The sequence below is a fragment of the Manis pentadactyla genome, chromosome 5, assembly GCF_030020395.1.
Source record: "Manis pentadactyla isolate mManPen7 chromosome 5, mManPen7.hap1, whole genome shotgun sequence".
NCBI lineage: Eukaryota > Metazoa > Chordata > Mammalia > Pholidota > Manidae > Manis > Manis pentadactyla.
In genome coordinates, this window is record NC_080023.1 from 91,677,039 (window position 1) to 91,702,661 (window position 25,623).

Below are 25,623 nucleotides of genomic sequence, written 5' to 3' on the forward strand. Positions count from 1 at the left end.
GCATGGCCTTATAAGCACAATGGTGTTTATTTTGAGTATGATTAAAAACAATAGGAATGAAAAAATGAATACATAAAGTAAATCGAGTTTTTTCTTGCACCTAGACAACAGTGTCTTCAAGAAAGGAATGACAAGATGACATTTCACCTTTGCATTCACCTGAGTCCATCTAACACTACTGCCTATTCTAATAGCCTCTAGATTATCTAACTGCAAGAGGGATTGAAGGAATTCAGTACATGGCCTTTATATTAAAACAGCCAAGCAAAAATCATCTTAGTTACACAGTCTCATTAACACAGAGAGATGTGAATGTAGGCTTAAGGTCCCTAATGCACTTTAGAAAGCCATTATGCAAACAGTAGGAAGAATGATCAACCCAAGTGAATCTTCAAAGCAGGCAGTTAGGAAATGGATGCTTTTACAACCATTATGCATTGGCAGTACTTTCCAGTCTGTAATAACAGAAAACAAAAACAAAACAACCTTTTTTAAAGAAAGTGTTTTGCTTGACAGCTCATGGAATGGAAAAAAAATCAATGAATTTTCCTGACATTACTGATGTTAGCATAAATTTGATTGAAGTATTAATTGCTTAAACAGGATGCAGAGTTTCTGAATGATGTGCTTTAGGATGCCTCTTGGGAGGTGTTTTAAGGCAAGTTCTGGTTGCCTGCTATTAGGAAATGATGTTCTGTGTGAGCAGGGGGCGGACACAGTTCCTGTTCTGTCCCTGATGGCTAACAGTAAAATTTGAAGCTCTGAAAGCTGCTGGTCATTTCTGGACGCAAGAATATACAACCCAGCTTCTGTAATAAAAAAACACAGGGAACAAAAAAGAGGTGGTCCATCTGTGAAGGGGAGCATAAAAGCCCCAAACTATTAAGACACATAAAATGATTTCCTTTTTGAGTTAGGAAGTTTCCCATGATTTCATAAAAGCTAGGCAAAATGAAGAGAATAGTTTTTAAAGTCTGGTTCTATAGAGCATAATGATAACCTAACCCATGGAGTCATAAAATGTTAGTATCAGACTTTCCTCAGGATTTGGTGCAACAGACTTTAATTACAACTTTTTGAAAGACATTAATCCGGTCAAATGCATCACGAGGTCAGAAAATATATTAGCTTGGCTTATAAACAGTAGGAGGCAAATTTGAAATAAACAATAGAAATTTGTCTTGCTCAAGAAGGATTCATTTGAAACATAATTATATATAATTCCATGCTCTGCTTGGATGTTTGATGAGGGAGGGTCAAGAAACATAAACTCTAGCTACTATTATATGTATGTCTGGAGTTTAATTTAGCAATGTTTTATAATATTCAGATTTCATAGATTCAGTGTATGGGAATGCCAAACTAGAAACTATTGGGAAATGTTTAGAATATAAGAGAGTGTTGTGCTGAAATGCTTTCAAGGTAAAATCCAATGATTTAGTTGAACGGGGTATGAAGGAACACAGCATAAACAAGCAAAGAGCAGGACAGTGCTGAGACAGGAGAGACTTATATCTTGTTTTGAGTCTTGCATGGACTCTGTTTTCAGTCACACTTAATCATTTATATTTTCCCAAGGAATCTCCTATTAGTCTTCCTGTGAAGTTCCTAATAATTCTTCAAGACTCAGCAGTCATAACTCACCTCTTCTGTGAGTCTTCTCCATGCACCCAGGATGAGCTAGTTTTTATCCTCTGTGTTTCTCTAGCACATTTTAACTGGCTATATTTTAAAATATTTAAATATTTATAAAATCTACTTGACTAGGCAGCAAATTCCTCAGGCCATATATTTTACACTCAGCACCCAGGTCACTGCCTAACAAATAAATAAATAATTACTGAACAAACTGAAACAACGAATTAGTGACTACAAAAACTATTAAATCCTATTTACCAGATTTCCTCCATCATTTTACTACTCAGCTATCAAACTTCTCTTACTGGAAAGAGTTCCCAGTTTTGAGGCAGTTGTTTCTGTGTAACCATCTGAGTTTTTTGTTTCAATAATATCACTCCATATAATTTCTGTTATTTGAGGACGTTCCTTTACAACAGGTTTCATTTAGAGTCTGTCAAGAAGATGGCATGTCATTATATTAATTTATGAATATTTGATGAAAAACGTTTTAAATGGACTAAGTATTTTTAAAAAGAATAAATTCCTTTTGACTTCTATCTCATGTGCTGACTTTCTGGAGCAAAAAAGGATGAGTCATGTATCGGTGTTTCTCCAAATCATGAAGCTGTGACCTCTGTAAGGGAGGTCTCCTAAAGCTCACGAAATTAAAGAAGTAATGTATTTTTTCACCACTTGACAAAACCAGGATCCAAGACTGATTTTTGAGCATTAAATACCACCAGCAGATTAAAGACAGATCTAGGTACTGGAGAATCTATGTTCTGATCTGGTTCCCAAACAGAGACCCTTACCACCTCTCACCAGATACCCAGGGTTGAAATGAGCTCACTCCATCTCTTCTAAATATTTAATAAATGTTTCTTGTTGCTGAACCCAAAATGGAGATGACCCATAAAGAAAGAAAAATTAACAAGCTTCCTCTGCCTTCTGTGATTGAACATACTTCCCTGGTGTACCATAAAGGAAACAAGTTTATGGTTCGCCAAGGCCCATCATCCTACACCACACACTGTAAAAAATATTTTTACTGAGTTAAGTGCAAGTGCCTTTCCTATTTTAAATCAACAATGCTGAGGAACACTAGGTGCTAAAATTAAATATTGCACGATCAGCAGGAGGAGGACTTAAATTTAGGGTGATTGATATGCTCATCTACTATTCAGATTTGTTCTCTATTTGTCCATCAGAACTTTCTGGAATGATGGAAATGATCTGTATTGCTTAATTCAGTATGGTAGCCACTAACCGCATGTAGCTATTGAGCATGTAAAACGTGGCTAGTACAATTGTTAGGAATTGGATTTGAAACTTTATTTCATTTTAATTAACTGAAATTTAAACAGTCACATATGGCTAATGGCTACTGTCTTGGGAAGTGCAGATGTAGGAGACCAGACTGTGAAATGTGTCAGATTGTAATCAGGTGAACTGGATTCTAGTGAGCTGCCATTGCCTACCTTGTGACCTTGGTCAAGTTGTTTAATCACTGATGCTGTTTCTCTGTTTGTGAAGTGATAAACTCGCTATTACCTAAGGTTTCTTACACATCTTTTATGCTCTACTTTAAAAATAGCCACATAGCATGACAAGAAATTGATACAATTACTTCTCCACTGTGCTCAGGAAAATCAGCCTTTTAGTTACACCATGTATATTCACAGACACACATCTACTCCAAATAACCTGTAGTACACGAATGAATAGAAGAAAATGCAGGAGAAAAAGCAGTTTTGTTGGATTGGTCCTGCCTAATCCTAATCCTGGAATGCATGACATCATTTGCAAGAAAAATATAAAGCTGATTCCTTTGTATTTTTACCTAGTTTACCAATTCATTGATTCACACCATAGAGTTATTCAGTTTGTTGAACATGCTAAGAACCAAGCACAATTATTGTATGATGATGTGGTAAATGCTGTGAGGAGGGAGATAGCAACTTCTAACTTAGCTTGGGGTGTGTGTGTGAATGTGCGCAAGTGAGTGAGTGTGTGCGGGTGCGTGAAGTTCTCTTGAACGAGGTCACCAAAGCAGAAGTTTATTTTTTTAAGAATCCACTGAGACACATGGACTCTGTACTGCCCTCAGCTCTGGGCAAGAGGGCTCTTTCTCTGGAGCCCATGCTTTAGAGAGCTCTTCCCTGGCTGCACCCCACCCCTGTGGCAGCCACCTCTGAGCTCAGACTATGGTGTAGGCCCCAGGTGGGGGGGGGCCCGGGGTTCTCTGCTGCTGTGCCTGGAGCTCACCTCAAGGACTCCGAGTTGCTTCTACTTTGGTCTGTTTTCACAAAGGCGAGCCATGCCATCGGAGTGTGCCACAATAAACTGGAGGAGGCAGGAGGTGGGTATTTTGAGGTGTGTGGATAGATCTGATCCTGTGACCATCCCAGAATATCTACATGAGCGTCCAGTCTCATAACACTGATGGGTGAAGTGGGTGTAGGAGAGAAAGGGAGCAGGCCAGGGCCAGGGGCTGGGGCGGGGTTACAGCTCCCCCTACGCCACCTCACTTGGCTTGGGTCTCCACCTAGTGTAGCGATTCTGCACTTGAATTTGCCAAGTCATTATGAGCACATATCTCTGAAGGTCATAGGATAGAACATATTTTACTTACAAGTTTAATAGTTTGGTTTCTACCTTTTAAATATTTAGACATACTGTAGAAAGGCCTCCATCTTGCCCTAAAATTTGTGTGTTTGTCCTTAATATGCAGATGTAAGGCACAGGCCTTACAGGGACCCAACTTAATTAGAAAGATTTCTTAATCTAATGAGATATGAGAATTTGTTAAAGAGATCAATTATAATTTCATGAATATCCTCAAAAAAGAATGACATTTTGCATCAGTATATTGCTCTACAGTATGTTGGATTCTAAAGTTAAAAGAAATACCTAGAGAAGTTGATAATAGGTTTGAAGGAGACAATTTTTAAGGCTTTCTTCCATTTAAAACTTAGTATGTAACTGTTGCTCATTGTACTACTTACAAAATACATAGGTATGCATATATAACAGATAAATAGCTATATAATATACATCTGCACATTTATAATGAACACATAGTAGGATGACAGGACTTTAGAGCTGGAAGGGGTCTCAGATATTGTTTAGTCTCACCACTTTTGTAGATGTGGAATCTAAAGCCTTGATATTTTAATTTGTCCAATATGATGTAGCTTATCAGATCTTTAATTGGAACCAGTATAAGAGAGTTAAAAATAGAGCTGATTCACAGCCTAGAGGTCGCTAAGAAAAACAAACTGAGAGAGAGAAGAATACAGACAGTCATCTTTCAGCCTCTAGACTATCTTTTCATGCTTCAGTGCTCTTGGGTGTGTGCAAGTGTTCTTGTGTGTGTGTGTTCTCATACAGACTTGATTGTGCTCTTAAATTGCTACTACATACCACAGCAAACCATCTTTAAAGGACAGTCAAACGTTGCTTATTCCCACACTGAAGTGACCTGCAGACATCTCTACAGAAGTCCATGCCCACAGGTGTCCACACAGAGGAGCTCCCTGAGCTGGGCAATGGGATGGGGCAGCGGGGTAGCACCAGCAGGCAGCACTACTTTACCTTCTCTTAGTGCACTTGGAAAGCCAAGCACTACAGGCTCTGGACAAAAGCACTGAGGAGGTGGGAAGGACTCTGCCAGTGTGGCATTTAAGTCCTTCATGGACAATCAGATTGAGTGGGGATAATAAAGCCTCCTAATGGTTGCTAAGGCACCCCAGCAGGCAGTGGGCACAACTGAAGTACATGCAGTTTCACCAAACAAGATTTCATTGTTAAAATTCAGTCTAATACTAAATACCCTAAGATGATTTGGGTCATTTTTGTTATTTGTGATTTGAAGGTTTGGGGTTTTGCTTTCTCTGCCAGGTTAAAATCATGAAGAGAAGCCTGCCATTGTCTGAGAAGGCCTGCCATCCTGCTGATAAAGAGAGCTGGCAAAGTACAATTAAGTTAAACTCTGAGTTTTATCAAATCTGCTGAATAGCAATGCATTTAACTAAATATAAGGAAATCTTTATCTGTTGGATAGAATTATCTGTTGTAATTTCAATTTTATTTTAAATGAAGCAGAAACAAATACTTATGCATTTGTTATTAGCTAACATAAACTGCATTATATTCACTTGACCCAAATGTTTTAAATGTGCTTAAACCAGAAACTAAAATAAACTGAAAATCATAACATCTTCAGACACAAGTCCAAATTTCACTTTAAGGAACAGTAACAACAAAATTTCTCTGAATTTCTAACACTCAGACACCACCAGGGTCCAATGAGTGACATAGTAAATACTCATAATTCAGTGAGAGATGAACAGATATGCTGTGATTTTGAATATATTTGGGGGTAGGGAGAGAAATGAAGAAAGAGTTTCAGAGTTGGGAAAGGGACTTCATCTATGAAACCTTGGATATAGACACTTGAACAAAAAAAAATAACTTCCAGGAAACTGGGACTAGTTGGCATATTAAATAAATGCATATATACAGATACCATCTCTCTCCTGTGCTTTTGAGAACTTGTAGTTTATTTGTCCAAGAAAGAAATAGTAAGATTATAAAAAGGAAAGGCACCTTTAAATATGCTATGTTAACAACTACTTAAGCTTCTGAAGACCTGAAAAATAAAGATCACTCGTGCTAAGGTCCAGAACGTTAGCACTCTCAACTGTGCTCAGTCCACGGGTTGACTCTTGCTTGGGTCTAGTTTTGTGACTCTCTTCTTATTTAGATGGAATCCAATTTCTCAAAAGTCTCTTGTTTAAAATCTTATCCTGAGCCTCTCAGAAAATCTGGTCATGTTAACAGAATAGATGCACAGCAGAATTAAATAAATATGGAACTGCTTGAGCTGTAGGTCCTCTTTTGTATTCTATCAGAGATGCTGTTAATCTTCAGATGATTATTTTTGCAATATAAAATATATATCCTGGATTATGAAAAGTAATCCCCCAACTGACACACTCATAAACAGTTTTGTAAGAGCTAATTTTAGATCATTTCTAGTTTTTTTTTAATTTCATCATCACAGGCATTTAAAATTTTTAAAAATTCTCCTAACCCTCTCAAGACCCTCATGGAAGCAAATACTGCATGGCACAAACTAATAAGTGGTGCATGGAAAAGATGAGGGCAGTGGTTTTTATTATCCTTGCTTTAACTGCTGGACAAGATGGGGAATGTTATGAAAAACTATAACATAAGACTACGTAATATGTAAAAGGAGAGAAACACTGACAACAAATAGGCAAAGGGAGTAAGTCACACTACCAAGCACAGTGTTGGCCACCCTGTAATCTGACTGACAGCTGTCGCCACAGGGCCTTAGCCTCCAGTTTCACACAGTAGTCTTTCTGTATGCCGAGTTATGTCACTGGGCATCTGTTTTAGCAGCAATACTACTCACTTATGGAACTCTTTGTAGTTCAGAAAGCATTTTCCTATTATTATATCACTTGCTTCTCACCATACCCCAGGGAGATTGGTAAATAAGAATTACTGCCTATCTTTTATGGATTAGTTAAAAGGATCACAGACTGTAGTCATACACTCCTAAGCAGTTTTGAGGCCAGAACTATTGGTACAATGTACTTTTCTCCCTACCAGACATTGAGTCAAAACACACACACACATGTAATATTTAAATATAAAAGAAAAAAGAAAAAATTTAAGGCATCTTTTCTCCTCATGAAAACTGTTATATCTCCAGTATTCTCTCCCCTCTTTGAGATGGGTTAAAATACAAAGATGCTACTTAAGTTAACAAACATAAATAGTTTTTTTGTAAATCATATGAATATTTCACTTAAGCAAATATAAGAAATAAAAATTCAGTTTGCTGGGAAGAGGAATTAGGGGATTTTATAGCTTTACAAAAAGACTCTGAATAGTATTGCTTTAAATAGCAAAATTCCCCAGAACATTTAAGATATGTTGATTTATGAAAATCTGATTCATATAGAACGTTATAAGAATACATCTGTTATATAAATCCATGCTCACCTGTAATTTACTCTAGAGGGAACAACTGAGTGATAATAATAATAACATACTCATATAGTTCTTCATTATATATCTTAGAGTGCTTTCCCCTAATTTATTACATTTGTCTTTGGCAATCTTATAAGGGAAGCAGATGGGATATTATTTGCTTTTCTTTACAGATGAGAAATTGAGAGGTTAAGCAACTTGCCCGAGGTCAGGCAAACTATTCATTCATTTACTGCCATTTGAGTGATGTTGTTTTAACAGAGTAGTCAAGGAAGTATGATTTTTCCTCTTAATTTTTTTAAACCAGCTGTGAAGACTATTAAAACAGAGGTGGATGATCTCACAAATATAATGTTGAACAAAAGAAGCCAGACTCAAAAGTGTACATACTTCACAGTTCTATTAATGTACAATTCAAATGCAGGCAGAATAATCGGTGGTGGCAGAAGTCAGAGTAGTGGTGAACTTTGGGAAGAGGAGGATGGTGACTGGAAGGTAAAGGAAGGTTTCTGGGATATGATACCACTCTATTTCTTGACTTGTTTGTGGTTACATTGCTATGTTCACTGTGAATATTCATCAAGATATATACTTATGATTTGTCTACTTTATATATATTCTAGTTTTCTTTTGACATCTTTAAGAACAGTATGATGCACTTTAGAAGATCATTACATTACACATATTCTTTGAACATTTGTGATTTCCATTAAGTGCTTTAGCTGCATTTAAAAAATTAGACTATGAACCAAATTGAAGACTTCAAAGAGAGAAGAAAAAGTTTATAGAAAAAGTATTCAGGATCATCTTCATTTGAAAGGTTACTACATGAAACGGGAAACTGGAGCAAACTAAGGCAATAATATAATTCTTTTAGTACTAGGTGAACATTTGTATTTAATGACATTAAGCAATGATGTAGGGAAATGGGATTCAGTTGTTATCCACATAGTATATCCCTAACTTTATATATACGAATTTAAAGATTGTAATTTTTAAATAATATCCATTTTATTTTAGAACTCTGTGTATTAGGATGCTGTACTGGACATCAGGGTACAAAGCCACTGGCAATGATAAAAGCCTGAGGAGGATGTGCCTACCGGGGGGGACATGCGAGGATTCCTGAGAATCCCAAGTTTCCCTCAATATAAGAACGCATGGGAGGAATATGTTTTGACCATCATCCAGGATAGAAACTACAGATGTATTCAACTGCTAAAGTGATTTTGAAGTTTATGCTGTTGTTTTCTAAGAATCCTTCACCCCCTGGAGCCCTTAAAAGCTAATGCTGCACTTGTATGCTTTTACCAAGGACGGCAAAGGTTTTCATTTTTACATATGGTCTTTTGTTTGTTTTGTTTTCATTTTATTCTTTTAAAAAAGAATTCATGATAGTGCCCTCCCTAAATTATCTGTATCAATGATCTATCTTGATATTATAGGTCAGGAATAGAGAATTTCCAGGTGGTGGGTCAGATTTGGGGGCGAAGCTTTGAAGGCAGCCACAGTACAGTGAGGACCACAGCCCGGTGGGCTTCTCCTCAGGACAGCTATTGAAGGCACTCCACTGGGGGAGAAGACTTTGACCTTAAATCCATTCACACATTCGTTTTAATTCTGGACCAACTGTCATATTCCTTTGCGGGCATGTTGGTTTCTCCAGGACCTAGCTCACTATTTTTTTTAAAATAAATTTTTTTTTTTTTTTTTGTGAACACCTGCATGCTGCCTGCCACCTAGTGCACAGAATGGACATGATCAAGTTGATGGAGCTCACGGCATCCAGGATGAGTGTGAGACACAGCTGCCTCCTGAAATTTGGGTTATTAGAACATTGCCTTGTGTTCCCCAATATTTTTCATGTCATAAAACAGGTCAGAAAGGTGGCCCCAGAGACAGATGGGAAAAGAAAGGGAGAGGTAGGTCAGAAGAACACTACTTTGGAAGGCTCAGCAAGGTGCCCCAACTTGTCTTTCACTGGCAAAGGACCAACAAATCATGAATAACAGGACCTGCATGTTTATGGGCGAGTCCACGTGGAGTCATTTCATGATCTTTTCTTTTTTAATCTTAGGTATCTAAAAAATGTTTATTGGTGCTTTGAATTGTATCATAAAAATTTACATTTTTAGCCATTTGTTCTGGGTATAAGAAATGCAGTTTACCTTTTGGGTACAGATTTTTAATCTAACACCCCTCTTACTAATTTCTTTTTTCTTTCTTTTTTTAAAATTAAAGCATAGTCATGATTGTTTTTAGTGACGGAGATCAAGAGGGCACAACTGTTTCTCTTTGGCTGGAGTCCTTCAACAAAAGAAAAACTCTGAATCACTGTGGAAGGTTGACTATGCTAATTCAGTTAGTCACACCAGGTCCTTTGGAACACTCATTTCTATTTAAGCTAAGAGGCATATCCCTGAGTTTAGTCTCCCTTAGAGAAGAGCTGTTTAAAGCAGATTCTGTCCTTTGACCTTCCTTGGTGTGTCTCTATTGCTCATCCACCTGGAATTTCCACCCTCTTCTCCTGTGTCAGTTTTGTAGATCTGTTGTCTTGTGACCTCTGTCATATAATACATAGGCCACACTTTTTAACTTTTACTGATTTTTACTCTTTCTGTTATAGGTTATGTGACACACATATTTGTTACACACAAACTTGACCACAGTTCTGAACAACCTGGACTTCCATTATTTTTAGTATAGAAAGGATAAATTAAGATACTTGCCATCAAGCCTTGTTCTCCTGGTTTCCCTGGTTCACCCTTAAAAAAGAATAGTGATAATTTTATTAATGCTATAAACATTAAAAATCAATTTCAACCTTTTCTTTTTTCTTTTTCACAATACCACTGGAATGCATAAATGTCAAATAGACTTTTCAGGCAAAACAGAGGAATGCAAGCACAATGCAATGAAAAGAGAGCCGATATTTGTTCTTCAAATTCATTTCATAAACATTCTAGGAGCTAATGAGTTTAAATTACAGCACAAATTTAAGAATTATGCCAAGAATGTATTCTAAATAAAACCAGTAGGAGTGATTATATTGTAAGTCAATAAATGGTCCTAGAAAAATATTTAATGTAACTACATTAGCATTTCATTTATTATATCCTGTTTATGATGACATAAAAATGATGAAATTGTGCCCTTGTATGAGAACTCAGAACTTCCATATATAGGACAGAAAGACAACTGTTTTTACTGCAGGAGTTAAATAACAGCATGAACAGAGATTGATTTTGAATTTTGGTTCTCCTGGACTAATGATGGCTGAAGCAGCATGCTTTGTTAAAATTAATAGCATTTATTAAAATAGGATTTTGTGCTGTATCATACCACTATCATAATTTTCTAATACTCAGATTCATATAGAATTTTATGTCATGTTTTATTGTCATATTACTGTAAAGAGAGTCATTGTTTACAGATATTTTTTGAAGAACTGTGCTTGCAATGCCAACTTATGTAGATGTTGAACTTTAAAAATACGTACTTAGAGGCTGGGGTGAGTGGATGGAGAGGGTGAGGGGGATAAAGTTACACGAAAATTCTCAATCATAATATAAGTTGGTCGCAGGGATGGTTTGTATAACATGGAGAATATAGACAGCGATTCTGTAATACCTTTCTCAACTTATTTTTATAAAACCTTTTCCTAGTGGTTAGGTAGTGTATAAAAATTAATTCTGGGCTACAAATCCTGTTTAAATTACATTTGTGGAATCAAAATCAATGATTCATACCTGTGCTTAAAGAGTTCCATTTCTTACTTAGATGAATAAACTGTATTCCCTTAAAGGATGACATAATATTTGGACAGTTTACAGTTTGTTGCACCTTACCTTTATCTTGTTCCTTGAAAGTAATGTGTACCTCGAATTTTCCTTAGAGTATACAATGCCCAATAATCTGACTAATTTTGTACCACAAAGTGGTTTTAACTACTCTCCTTCTTTGAGAGGACATTTGTATCTTTGTTGGCAAGCAGCAATCAACTGGAGAGCTTCCAATATCCCTCAAGCTTTCTCTCCTTTGGAGTGTCACCCCAAGGAAAGGTAAGACAGTAGAAGACAATTTTAGGAAGAAACCACTACTTTGATGGTTCAGTGAAAGCAATGCAAACAACCAGCAAATCCTATGTTGAAAGTCAATTCCTCATTTCATATAACAAATTTACAGCACCTTTCAGAAAGGGAAATTTGGTTTGTAAGAAGGTTGTCTCAGAAAAGTTTTAAAGTACTCTATATTCTTACAAAGAGAATTAGTCTTTGAAAAAATGCACAAATGTATGGATATAAAAATGAAATATACCAAAACATTAATGACTGTGGATGATTTTTAGTTTTACTTTTTTGGTTGTCTTTACTTCAAATTTTCCTTCTTTGGGGGTATTTTCCTTGTTTTGTTCTATGACACCACTAATGAAAATGAGTTAAGTTAAAGCAATACATTAAACAAGTAATTTAATTGGCACTAAATCTGTATTTTGAATCCTAAAGTCACAATATAAATGGATTTTTTTTTTACCTTTTCCATGTATGTCTCTAAATTGCTGGGTTACCTCTGCCAAACCAAACCAAACCATTTATCTAGTGTCCCGAACTATTATGTTATTGACACTCGACCAATTTTAGTAACTAAGTACTTAGCAACTTTGTTCTTAGATCTAAGTATTGAGATCACCTTTAAATCATTTCTACTAGGAAGCTTCAATACAAAAGACAAATGCTATTTGAACCATATCCATTGATGTTTTAACCACTAATTTTACTGCTTTATTAGCAATTTTTCTTTGTGGGGGGGTCAAGTTATTTACAAGGAGTTAAATACTGGAAATATTTATCTCCTTTATTTTCCATAAATCATAAGGAGCACTATTATCACTGCTATTGATCCTTTGGAAAATGTTATTAATCTCCCATCTAGTTCTTCAAGCTCATCTGTATTTAAACCAAAGGCACTGATGTACTCTGAGGCAATCAGGACACAATACAGATCAGGCATCTCTAATCACAGACTTCTTGAGGCTTACCTGAAAACGAGTTTAGCTGTTGTCTGCGTCTCGTGGTTTGTGTGTGCTCCCCGTGGATTGAGCAGTAAAGCAGAATCCTGCTGACAATGCTCTCTCTGCTTGGGGACTCTCCTATCATCCCACTTTCTATGACCCACCCCATTCACTTGAACCCCTAACCCTCCAACTTCATCCCAATTCTAAGCCCTTAAAATGAAACAAAACCTGTGAGAACCATTGATCTAAAAAGCTACTCACGGGCACTCCTGGTATTCCGCGGGGGCCATCTTTCCCTGTGTCCCCAGGAGGCCCTCTTGGGCCTGGAGGGCCTGGAGGGCCTGGGGGACCAGCCTGCCCTTGGTCACCCTACAATGGAGAAGGGAACAGACCAAAAGTGACCAAGCAAGATAAAAGACCCAGGTCTTCTTCTCAACACAGTAACTCTGTATTATCTAATCCACATGTACACTATGGAAAGAACCAGAACAACCAGAAATGTGAAGCCTGCAGGCAATTTGCCTGCCAGCAGAGAGCAAATAAATATTCATGCTGTGTGAGCTGAATAGATGCTATTAAAATCAAAGCAGCTCAGGAACCAGTACATTCAGCTCTTGGAAATAGCATATATGTTATCACTGTATTCAGAGCTGGTATAAAACTTTTGCATAACTTTATCCATGACAATACTGCATCAGTTAATTCACCTTGTTTAATAAAATGGCTGCATTTGCACTTGGACAAATGTGTTCACTTTTTCATAACCTATAAATTTAAGCATACAGTGCTTTTTGTCAAACTGTATAATCATTTATAAGTTACCAAAGCTAATGGTCTCAGAAACCGGATCTATGACTAGATATAATTTAAGCCTTCTTTTTTTTTCAATTAAGAAAAAACAGGCTCTCTATTCTTTTTAATTTTGGTACTTTCATCAACATTTCAAACAAATGCAGCTCACTAAACATAATTTTGCTGCAGTACATTTCCAAGTAGATGCCCACCAACCCCACTCCCACTTGTGAGAGATAAATGGTTAAGGCCACAGTATGCAGAGTAATAACTGAATGTAAAGAAGAAAGCAGACTTGAGCAAGAATAAGCACTACCTTAATCAGGCGGCGTTTAATGAGCTGCTGATCAGCAGAGAGAAACCCATGATTGATTTTAGGAAACACCATCTGATCAGTCAGGTGAGGTCAAAGGTGAAGTTCAGAGATGAGAGAGTTGAAGAATAGACATCAGAAGGCCCCAAGAAAGAAATAAAGATATACACATTAGACTTATAATGACCATTCAACAAAACAGAACTGGTACTTGTGTCTGACATGAGACGCTCTGGCTCGTCTGGAAAGAAATACAGCCCTGGAACAGGATGGCTGGATCAGTTTTTTAGTTAGAAATGGGTCTTTTTTGTGTCCCATCATTTTGCTGTGGGTGTTGGGCCCTTTGAATGTAGTACGTTAAAGAAGCAGGTAGGCTCCTGTCACCTGCAACCTGCACGTTAAGCAGAGAGTCCAGTGACAAAGTCCCAGTTCAATTTGTCAGGCTTGTCAACCAGCATAATGTGGCATGAACACGACTCTCAACTTATAAATGCCTTAAATCCAGAGTATTTAGGGTTATTTAATTGACAGAAAAATATCATAGAGCATTGGAATGGATGCAAATTAAACTGAGGAGGTGTGGCACGGGCCTAGGTAGGTCCCTGCCTCTCCTCATTGTCTGCTCAACTTCAATATCAATATCCTCCTCTCATTTTGCTCAGGATTCTCCTTCTTATATATTTGAGCTCACTAATGGACAGGAGGTCTCAAGAAACCAGTAACTTGATGCATAAAACGAAGAGGAGCAACCGGCCGCGGCCACCTGCTCCGCCAATTCAGTGTCCTTGCTCACTCTTATGCTGACTGCAGGCCCTGACTGAGCAACCATGGGTGCCAACCACAAACCTTGATGGTGAGGATCTGATTACTGTGCAGAGCGGCCACTGTGGGGAAGCCTGGCAGACCCTATGGACACAGGACAGCACGAAAACAACACGACACAGAACGTCACACAGACATTCACTGATGGACAAACAAAACAAGCACGTACCTAATGCCACCCTGCCCCAGCTCTAAGTCTTACTGTGTCTGACACACTGTAAACAAAGTCAGACACACAAGGCCCCCAGGAAAATATGCCATCTCTGAAAGGGCATGGTCAGATCGAGAGCTCCTCAGAACTGCTGCTTGTGGCAGGTACACTGGGATCTGTGTATACACTTGGGACATTTCTGGAATCTCACACACAAAATGTTAGTACAAAATGGAGATAATTGCAGACACTGTTATGAAAACAACACTGTAATTTCCTTCTATTGACATTCTGTTTACAACTCAGGATATACAATACGTGTATTAATTCTCTTTTGGACAACAGCGAACAGCAGTTTGCAATTAGATCAGGAGTATTCCTCAGAATAAACACAGTATGCCTCAAAAAATACAGTTTTACCACCCGCATATCAAAATTTCTCTTCTCTAATCAGATGATGAGTCTCAGGTCTTTCCTGTTGCAGGAATTCCCGCAGATCTGGTGGATGGAAACCTGTCTCTTATAAACGTGTGTAGTTCACATCAGGGGAATTTATGGTCACACTCTGCAGTAATCACTCCTGTCATGTAACTTTTCCAAAAGAACTTGACAGTTCACACAACCCCTTCAAGCAGAAAAGTGGCTTTGAATTCTTTAGCCAAGGAGAATGGGGGAGAGATGTTTTAGGGACCCATACATACTTCACTAACTTGCACTGACTTGTCCTCACAGGCCTTATTAATTGCATGTGTGAGAGAAAAATTTTGCCTTTATTCTACTTATTTTCCAGCAACATGTGATATTGGAGCCTTTTATTTCATTTTTTTCTCCCACACAGAACATATTTATCATACAAAGAAAATTAAGTGACAACCACAGCAATCCATGGGCTTCAAGTGTCTGCAGGCTTCCTAGATGTTTGCTCCTTTCCGCCCTTTCCTGCCTCCCACCCAAAGCTAGTTTGAGAATATTTTTCATCAAGGCCAGAAAGTTTCTAGTTTGTTAATCTTACTAGTCTTGGTTTATTTATTTTCTCCCTTATTTCCCCTTTATTAGGGATATATTTTTCTTTTTAAGAGAGCCAATAAACTTATGTTTGTTCTAGGAAGACATCTCTTTAGCCCAAGTGTCTTTTAATTCTCATTCCTCTGGCACTGGGACTTCTCAGGAAACAAAGCAGAGGAAATCTTATTTGGCCAAATCCTTTCTGATAAAGCTATGAAGTGGCTATGTAGTTTCGAGGAGACCTGTATCCTCTTTTTCTTCTCCCTAAATAAACGTCCTTTAAACACAGACTCTATACAAATTCAGAAATGCTACAAGTTGGAAAACAGATGTGTACAATTTGCTTTTGTTTTACTATGGAATATGAGTTTAAAATGTTATTAGATGGTAATGTGCCAGCATCTTTCCATCTGTGACTCATTAGCCCTATATTACACAGTCAGAATTTTATATATAAACCTCATATTTATGTAACAAAGAACAAAAACAGATACAAACAAGAAGTCTATGAGGGATCAGAATCTTGATTAGTGGCGATTAATCATAATGTCACTTTAAACAGGATTATCTAACAAAAATAACTTAAAATTAAAAGCTTTTAACAGCACACATGGTAGGTCTTACAAGTATTTTGAAATCTGAATGTATAAATAAGTCACTTCTTGTACTCATATCTGAGCATGACCAGCTTTCTGTCTGATCATATTTTCTAAATGCTCACCAAAAAAATGCATTACATTTTATAACTTATTAGTTTGGTTTCCAGTGTTAACAAGATCTAAAGAGGGAAGTGAATAGGTAATTCTTACCTCAGATCCTTTTCTTCAATGTAGTCTTTATTGTGTATTCAGTAATAATAAACCACTATTTGAAGAAGCTGGCTTTATAGTCCTCAATCATCTTAACTGTGGACATAGTACCAATTAGGTACTTAGCGCTACATTTTAGAGATTTCATTAGTGAGCTAGGCAAAAGGACCTCAGGAGCTTACATGTAGCAAAGTAGAAAGGAAACATAATAGAAGAATTCTCTTAAATGCTCCCAAAGATCCCATGGCTTGGGCTGCACTAGCCTAGGACCTTGTGTTTTTCAAATTGGTCTAATGTTTGAAGGTACCTGCTAGTGTCCTGGGGAAGTGTTTAAAGGCATATCTTCCTGAAGAATCAATTTTAATTGGTGGTTAAGAATTTGAAACATTTTTATGTAAAGTAAGCATTGTCATATTGCAGCATAGAATGCAAACTCTGCACATATTTTTAAAAATTCTACCATTTGATGGTGGTAGAGAACTTCATTTCACAGGGGACACAGGTGGACACTGAACTGACTCCTTCCTGCAGGAAGTCTTTGGAGGATAAGTTTGAAAAATAGGTGCTGAATACTGATCTGTAGGTCATGGCCTTGCATGGCCATAACTGTTAGGCTTCCCTAGCTGTTCATGCAGGGAACACACTTTTTTATTAATGATACCATTTCCCCACAGTATCATTAGTCAGAGTCTAAATAAGTGGAATGGACATATTTCACTTGGTTTTACATCTTGGAAAACTTGCCTGGTACACAGATGGTTTGAGTGGGTGTGGAAAAAAAATGTGTCTCCAGAAAAACATGGAGAGAGTCCAGGGTTAAGCTGAAATACTGAAATTATTTGTACAATTTTCACTCCCAAATATTTTGAATTCTTAAGAAACTGGATGAGCAAAAGTGTACAACTACATTATACAACCCATTTTCTTCCTGAGCACATATGTAGACAACTTCATGAACCTTCCTAATATTCTGTGAAGTAGGTAACATCTCAGGACCAGTGTTTTGACACCATCATAGGAAGGTTTATGTCCCTTCATTGCCTCCTAAAAGGGAAGATGTAAGCGTTCCCTTACAAGATGTTGAATGAATAAATATTTCATAAGCAATGCTTCTAACTACATAGGAGCCATAAATTCAAGATGCTATTGTCATTTTTATTGTGTATTCAGTAATAAGTGTTATATGATTACATTATAGTGAAAAAATGTTGTTTTCTATATTCTTACTGAATAATAAGACAATGATAGAGCCAGAAATTTCATCCAGAACTTCTAATTCCAGACTTTGTCATCAAGCAATCTATGTGTTTATTACTTCTCTCTACTTCTTTTCTAGTTTATAGTTTAAATATTAGAAACTAACTAGCATTCAACAATATTCAGGAAGCATTTATTTGGTGCCTTCCATGCAGCATTTACTCTGTTAGGCCCTGGAGCTTGAACGGTGAGCACGACCCAAGTATACAGGGTTTAATGTCTGGGGAGAAATAGGGAAAATGAGCAGGCAGTAATCATATGGAATGATAACCATTATGATGGATAAGCAGTGGAGCTACAAAGGAAATAAACGTGTACCTACTGCCAGGTTTGAGAAGCCATGGGAGAACTGCCTGAGACAGGTAATGAGGGGAGGGGAATTTGCACAGCAAGAGGAAAACCAAAGGCAGAGACCACTTAGGAAAATGTTACAGTCGTCTAGTTGAGGGACGGTGTCTTAAAACTAAAGGAGGGACAAATTTACAGTTCTGAGTGATATTAAGGAGGGGGGATTTTCAGGACTTGTAGCTTGACTGAGAACCTGGAGGAGAAAGAGGAGCCGAGAGTGTTGCTGGGGCTTTAGCTTGAGCAGTGGAGGAGCGTAGAGGGCACGCTGGAAGAGAGGGGCTTTCCGGGGCAGGTAAGGGGTTCTGGATGAAAAAGTCAGGTAGGGACTTGCTGAATTTGAGGTGTCTATGGACACCCAAGGAGCAGCAGTTGGAAATGCATAAAAATAGTTGGGAGAAAGGGGGCAGTCACGAATCGTAGGGCTGCCCAAAGTCATCTAGGGGAGCTGTTGAGAGAGCAGACCTAGGACAGAGCCTTTGGACAGACTTTGGTTTAAGGAATGAGCAGAGGAAGGGGCAACTACAAAGAGAAATAATGGAAAGTGGCTGTCAATGCAGAAGGGAGGCTAGCTCACCTCACAAAAGTTCTCTTCAGGCAAATGACTCAAAATGACTACTAATGAAAACCATGTCACCAGCTGTGCTGCATAAATGCACATAAACTGAATTGACCATTCACTGATTCCTCCATCACTCTTGCACTTACAGGTAATCTGGAGGCTAACAACTGCCAGTGTCCTTGACCATGGATGCTCACTGATATGTACAAAGGACAGAAGACAAAGAAAAGCAATTATTTTAATTATAAGACAGTCAAGGGACCCCAACAGCAAATCTTTATTGGAAGAAAAATATATCTGGTATGCTCAGAAATGAAAATCCCTGCATTTCCTCATAATGTAACTGTGTCATGATTCTGTTTGCCCAAAACATATCATGCATTACAATGGGTAAGTGTACAGCATAAATAAAGGTGAATATTTCTAGAAATTGATAAGATGATTTCTAGCTAAGAGAGACCAGATGGGGAAATGTTGTAATAGAATGCAAAATTATTTAGGTAAAAGAGTAACTTTAGTTTAACAGCAGGTACTATTAAAAGGTGAAATAAGGGAGAGAAAAGAAATTAAGAGAAAGAAATTTGCTGCTAAATCATTCTGTGTTGTAGTAGATGGTATATATATATATATATATATATATAAAATCTGTCCAAATAGAAAAATCAATCATGAAGCTAAATAGCTACAGTAATTCTTTGAACAACCAATAATTTGAGCACCGGGGTCTGTGAAAATCAGAATTTATAACTGACTGAAAAAGATGGCCTTATGGAAGTATTAATTAGAGGAAGGACTAGCTTTCTGTAGTTGAAATATATTGGCTCAAAAAGTTATTTTCTATTTTTTTATAGGTACTCTAAGTTCCATTCTATTGTATTCTCTCATAAATGTTATTTATCTTTAAAAAAGATAAATAAGAATTTACAAATTATTTAGAAGAGAAGGAGACTAATGCAATTTCTACATTGATAAATGTCATGAAATACTGTAGCTACTAAAATCCTAAGTAAAGACAAACTGCCAAAGATCCATGAATAAGTAAAAAGATGGCAGAAAAACTTCAACACTGGCAAGTGCAAAGGATAAGAAAAAATGCCTAAAATACACATACTGAAAAAGGCTCTATTTTTATACATGATGTAATAGAGGATTCCCCGGATGGTTGTAGTGCTTCCTAAAGAAAAGCTAAGAAAGGACAACAGAAGATGAGACTCCATGAAAATGGCAGGCCTCCTGAAGAAGCATTGTCCTGCCCTGAGGGAACCAGAGAACTGTAGACACAGGACACTGCGGAGAACACAGAAACAGCTTCATAGTTGGGAGACTGCACAAAAATACTGCTCTCATTGGATCAGAACTCTTCTAAGTGGACATCAAGAGAACACTCCTGTCTTAGGGTGTCTTAATAATAATAAAGATAATAAATGATGATGATCATGGTAATGATAGTAGTTATTCATATGATACATACTATATGTCAGGTATTATTCTTAGTACTTTACAAATATTAACTCTTTTAATCCTCACAAAAACCATTTGACAGATGAAGAATTTGAGGCATGAAGTGGTTAAGGGTTTTGCCCACCTAATTGTAAGTAGCAGAGCCAAGATTCACACCCTGGCCACCTGTTCCAAAGTCTACGCTCTTAGCCATTATACTTCCCACAAATCCTTCACTGACTCTGAATTTTATTCCCAGATATTTATTCACTTATCAAGAAGAATTTAATAAGATGCTACCATAAACAAGGCAATATTTGGACACTGAGATTAGAAAGCCTTAGCCCTCGTTTCATGGAGCTTAGAGTATAATCAAGAAAGGCAGACATTAAACAAGCAATTACAAATGTGGCTGGGATCTCTTTTGATATATTTAGCTATGCTCTTTTTCCCTTAAATTTCCCCATTTCCTTTGCCCCTCAATCAAATTCTTAGTTGGTTATCTGCTATTGCCTCAGGAAAGGTAGGAGGAGGCAGGGTGGATAACAAAACTTGTCTACCCGCAGTTCTAGAAACCAAAGACATCTAGGAAGATGCTCCCTCAAAATGGAAGGGAGGAAAGAGATCTATGGTCCCTGAGAGTAGCCCTACTTCCCAGCAGCACTTCCAGGATGTCAGCGATTCCTCAAAGGAAAATGGCCATGTGACATGTCTAGATGCTCGGGACCACAGGCAGCCCTGCAAAAGAGTCCCCATCTGAAGCATGGCACAGATATAGCAGAAAGTCTCCAAAGTCCCATACATACAGCAATAACAAACTGAATATGAAAGGCCATGCAGGTCAGCCAAGCCACACTTCCTACTCAGCAGCAAACCATGTGGATTGATGGCCAAAGATCAGATGCCTCTCAATTCTCGCCTCTAATAAACCTTTTGCTACTGTAGGACCCCAGAACTGTGAAGCAGGCCAAAATGAAGAGGAAAGTGTGGTGATCCTATAAAGACCAAGGCTGGGTTTTTTTGTCAGCTCAGAGGAATGGAAGATAAGATTCAGAGTCAGATCGCTATAGAAAGTTGTCCTATTTCTTACTTACCTCAGGTTTTGAATCAAGAATCATATCCCAAAAGCAATTATGATGACTTTTAACAAAACAAAAGCTATGGGAGTGCACAGATGGGGGTCTCAGCCAGGAGAGCGAGTCAGGGACGACATCCCCAAGGAAGTGATATTGAAGTTGAGACCTGCAGAATGGAGTAGTCTGACAGGCTGCTGGTGCCTGGCCTCTCTCAAAGGGCACTGCCACCCTTCATTCCTGACGGTATCATCAAGATGAATACTGGAACCAAGAATAAAATATGTTCCTTTTCCAAAGAATATTGAACCTACACTTGGAATACAAAGATCAGGTCTTGTTCTAGGCACTCCGTTGAGACCTAGACTCTGTTCTCTGTTTGGGGAGGGTTAGAGTAAGGGCAAGGATAAGGATTACGGGGCATATGATTCCTGCAGGAGGTCAGATCGATGAGCCTAAGAGAGAGATGAATGAAAACATTCTACCCCTCCTATAACAAATGTCCCTTATGTATGTTACCTGCCAAGCACAGTGAAAGAAGCAGTGGGGATTTAAACCTAGTAAGGAGGGGTCAGTATCCCATGAACATCAATTCAAATGGAAAATATGCTAAATTAGGGCTGGAACTAAAGGAGCAGGCAGTACACTACGCAGGCACATTCTGACTGCGGAACGGAGTCAGGCTTCTGCAAAGGCAGGACTGGAGACGGGTGAGGAAGGATGCCTAGGGCGATGGTGTATGAGGTCGGGTGTGGACTCAGGGCTTCTGGAAGAAGGTATTCCGGTCTGAAGCACAGTGAGCAAAGAGGAGGAAGGTATACTCAGTCATTGCTGGTAAACTGAGTTTAGATGGGGTGAAGCACATCTTAGGGAAGAGCCTGGAAAAGTTGATAAGACATATAGATGTAGGAGGTCTTCAGAGAAGCTTGAAGGCAAAGTAGTGGGAAGATCTAAAGATGCTTACATAACGAAGACTTCTGTGGATTTGAGGAAGACAATCCTGGTAAAACTGTGAATAGATTAAAAATTTCAAGATACAGTCTATGATCTCTTATCTGCGATTCCAAAATCCAAAGTCCCTAAAAATAAAATATTTCGTTGTAAGTTTAACTGAAGGTTTTTCTAAGTTTTCAGTAAATTCATTTGGTGGCAAAAACTTATTTGAACAGATATGAGGACATTTGTGGTCACTAATAATCCTTAGTGTGAACATGTATGCATTTCACTGCAGAAATGGATGGTTTGATTACAGGGTGTCTCAGGCCTCTGTAAGGGTGTCAGACAGGATGTGGTGTATAAGCAATATTAACTTTCTAATGCCTAAAAACTCTAGATTCTGAAACACATTTGACTTTGATTGTTTTAAGAAAAGATTGTGAGCTTGTTCTAAGTTGATAATAAAGATCCTTTTAGCAGAATTGAAGCTTATAGGAACAGTAGTAAGTTTTGAATTTAAGGCAATGAATTTAGTTTTGAACAATTACACTTGTTAATAAAGGCTAGTCTGGTTAATGCCCTGTCTAAATATATGGAAATCTCAATTATGTATCAAAATTTGTACTAGTTAATAGTAATTAAAAATAAATTTACTTATATGATTTCAATTTTATATATTAATCAGAACCAGCCTGAACAATTATTAGTAGTATACATCTTTTAATTAATTGCTTTAAGAATAAATAAGCACATTATAATTAGCATTTATCTTTTGCAAGTAAATGTAAAAAAAGACCTGTGAAAACTTTGTTCTTTTAGGAAATTAAAAAAACAACCTTCCAGAAGTCTTGTTCAGAACATCCAATTTGATTACCAAACACTGAATAATAATTTGCTTAACAACTTCCCCACCTTAAAAAGAAAAAAAGCAACAAGAAGCTTTAATTCCACCTCATCTGAATTTCATGCAATTTGCATTTGAAATAAAAATTGTTAATTATGGAGCCCAACCTGAGAATCTTTTAATCCTCAAGGAATCTAAGATGCTATAGTATCATGGTAGTGTACAATACAATAATATTTTGCACCTACAGTTCTACAAAACCAGGAGTGCTCTCTAGCTGAGGTTCCCAGTTCAAGGGCTCGCCTCAACTTGAATACACCTTACCCATTTTCTCAAAGGAAACAGTCTACATCTGAGACAGGAGGCACAGCATGGATCAGTAAGGAACAGTTCCAAGAAAATAGGGGATTCATTAGCTGACAGGGCATCTTATACTGAAGGGAAAATAGAAAATAGGCATTTGTTCAGTAGTCTGTGAGAAAAATTCAACTTTTTTGCATTCTTCTGGGAGAAAAAGCAGAAGTGTCCTGTTGTTCCCTAGAAACTCTATTCAGTGTCTGGCTTACTGGGTATTTGCTTAACTTCTTTTGTATGTTAGTAGATTGAGTTGGCTCTAAAGTTCCTTGGGGTGTAATCCCTGGACAGTGACCTCTTTTCTTCTCACAGAAGAGGTAGATGGCTGGAAGCCAGCCTCTGAAAGGGCTGGTGAGAATCCCACGGGCTCAGCTCTAATGGGTGGACAGTTATCTTTGTGTATCCTAGTCTACCTCTGAAGTTCATCCTCCCCATAAATAAGCTGAGTCCTCAGAACACGCTGGAGAGCCTCCTGGAATAATGGAACACTTCAAATATGATCCTAGCAACAAAAGGATAAAAAAGGACTTGGAAGAGGTCATGGGAGAGTAATGTTACTTGGAGTAATACTATTCCTGGTACCTTCCTCCACGAGGTAACTGCTCCTATTCTCTGACAGCTTCCTTGAGTCCACATCCCACATTTTTAGTGTCTCCCTAGGGTCTGTTCTAGGTAAAATTGTCAGTGGCTTGAAAGTGTCCCCAAAATGTGCATGCTCCGGGGCAGGACTGAAATACCGACTGCAATTTAGGACAAGCTTGACTGCCCTATAATTATCTTTATATTTGATGTCACTGGTGCACAAGGAGTCAACTCAAATGACTATAAGGACCTGGTAGGTAACATGAAGAAGAGAGCCAGTTTAAGATAAAAGCGGGGAGACTTGGTGGAAAAGGAGCCATGGTGGGGCTAAAAGGCAACCTGAGTTTGCCTCCGGGAAAAGCTGCCCTGGTCTGCCACATCTCCACAGGCTTCAGGAGAGGCCGGACACGTAGGTTTTTTTTTTTTTTTTTAGTTTTATGAATGCTCCAGATTTTAAATATCTGTTACCAGTTCAAATTTAACACATTTTACAGTCCACAAAAATACATTTGAGGGGAGGATTTAGCTCACTGACAACCAGTAAAAAATCTACTGATCTGGTGTTTTTGAATGTTGAATTCAAGACATATGTAGACGGGCTTTGCTTCAAAGAGAAAACAGTAACTTAGCCCACTGAAGCAAGTTTATCTTGTTGTATCAACATTTGAAGAAAGGGTTGTGAGGTCTTGTTGCCTCAATCCCATGCTGTAATTCGGAACACTGGTTCTTAGATCATAAAAACCTCGGAGTCTCGTTGTCATACAGGACACCAGGAGGACACACAGAACCAGGTGTGCTTCCCTTCAGGAACGGAGGAGTCGCGCCCCACAGTGCTGGGTCCTTGTAGGGGGAAGCCCACAATCTGAGCTCCTCGCAAGAGAGGTATTGTAGTCTATGTGAGAGTTAGGGTTTCTCTGGGGTTCTCAGAACAGAATTCCCTGACCCCTGTGGAATGAAATCCAAACTTTATCATGACAGGGATATTAGGAACCCTATAAACTTGCTACTTTTTGGGTTTAATTTCCTGGCTGTGGTTGATGATTAAGTTACTTAATGAAATGTAGTACATTTTAAATATTAAGTTGTAACATGCTATAATGTTTATTATATTTAATTTCTAAAAGTGACATTTATTCAAACATGCAATTTACTTGAAAGAACTACACTGATAATAATCAAACTTTTTTTTAACCTCAAATTTCCTTTTATACCTCCCAGTTTCAAATATTTAGATGGTAATAAGCTGACCAAAAACAGTTAAAAGTAAAGATTAACTTGGCAAGTTACTGAAAATGAGGGCTCAAAATAAGCTGTAGGTACAATTTCTGATGTGGTCAGTTCTCTCTTTACTTAAATACACTTAATATTCTATTTATCAAAGGACTTACCACATATAAAAGAAGCAAGATTTTTCATTCCTGTAATTACAAGAATTAATTCAAAGTACAACATGGTCTCTTAATTTAGTAAAAACTAAATGAAATGTTTGCCTATTTACCAGTAAAAGAAAAGAGAAAAAACAACCATAAATAACTATAGTGTGTTTGAACAAATGAAGTGATGGGATTAAATGTAAGTAAGACCAAGGGAAAAAATATTCCTCTGATGTTGTAAATGATCTAAAAGCAATGGTCTAGTTTGCAAAATACAAACATATTTCACAGGTCTTATTTTTTCATC

General features: G+C 37.7%; 1 protein-coding gene across 1 annotated transcript in view; it reads right to left on the reverse strand.

The window, feature by feature from the left end:
* The window catches only part of COL25A1 (collagen type XXV alpha 1 chain), a 468,658-nt gene that overhangs the window by 106,536 nt on the left and 336,499 nt on the right, over window positions 1-25,623 (reverse strand). Inside the window, exons 8-10 of the mRNA XM_036920918.2 lie at window positions 13,767-13,838; window positions 12,920-13,027; window positions 10,374-10,409 (exon numbers count right to left, since the gene is read on the reverse strand). Of these exons, the coding sequence (XP_036776813.1) occupies window positions 10,374-10,409; window positions 12,920-13,027; window positions 13,767-13,838 (216 nt within the window). The remainder of the gene's footprint in view (window positions 1-10,373; window positions 10,410-12,919; window positions 13,028-13,766; window positions 13,839-25,623) is intronic.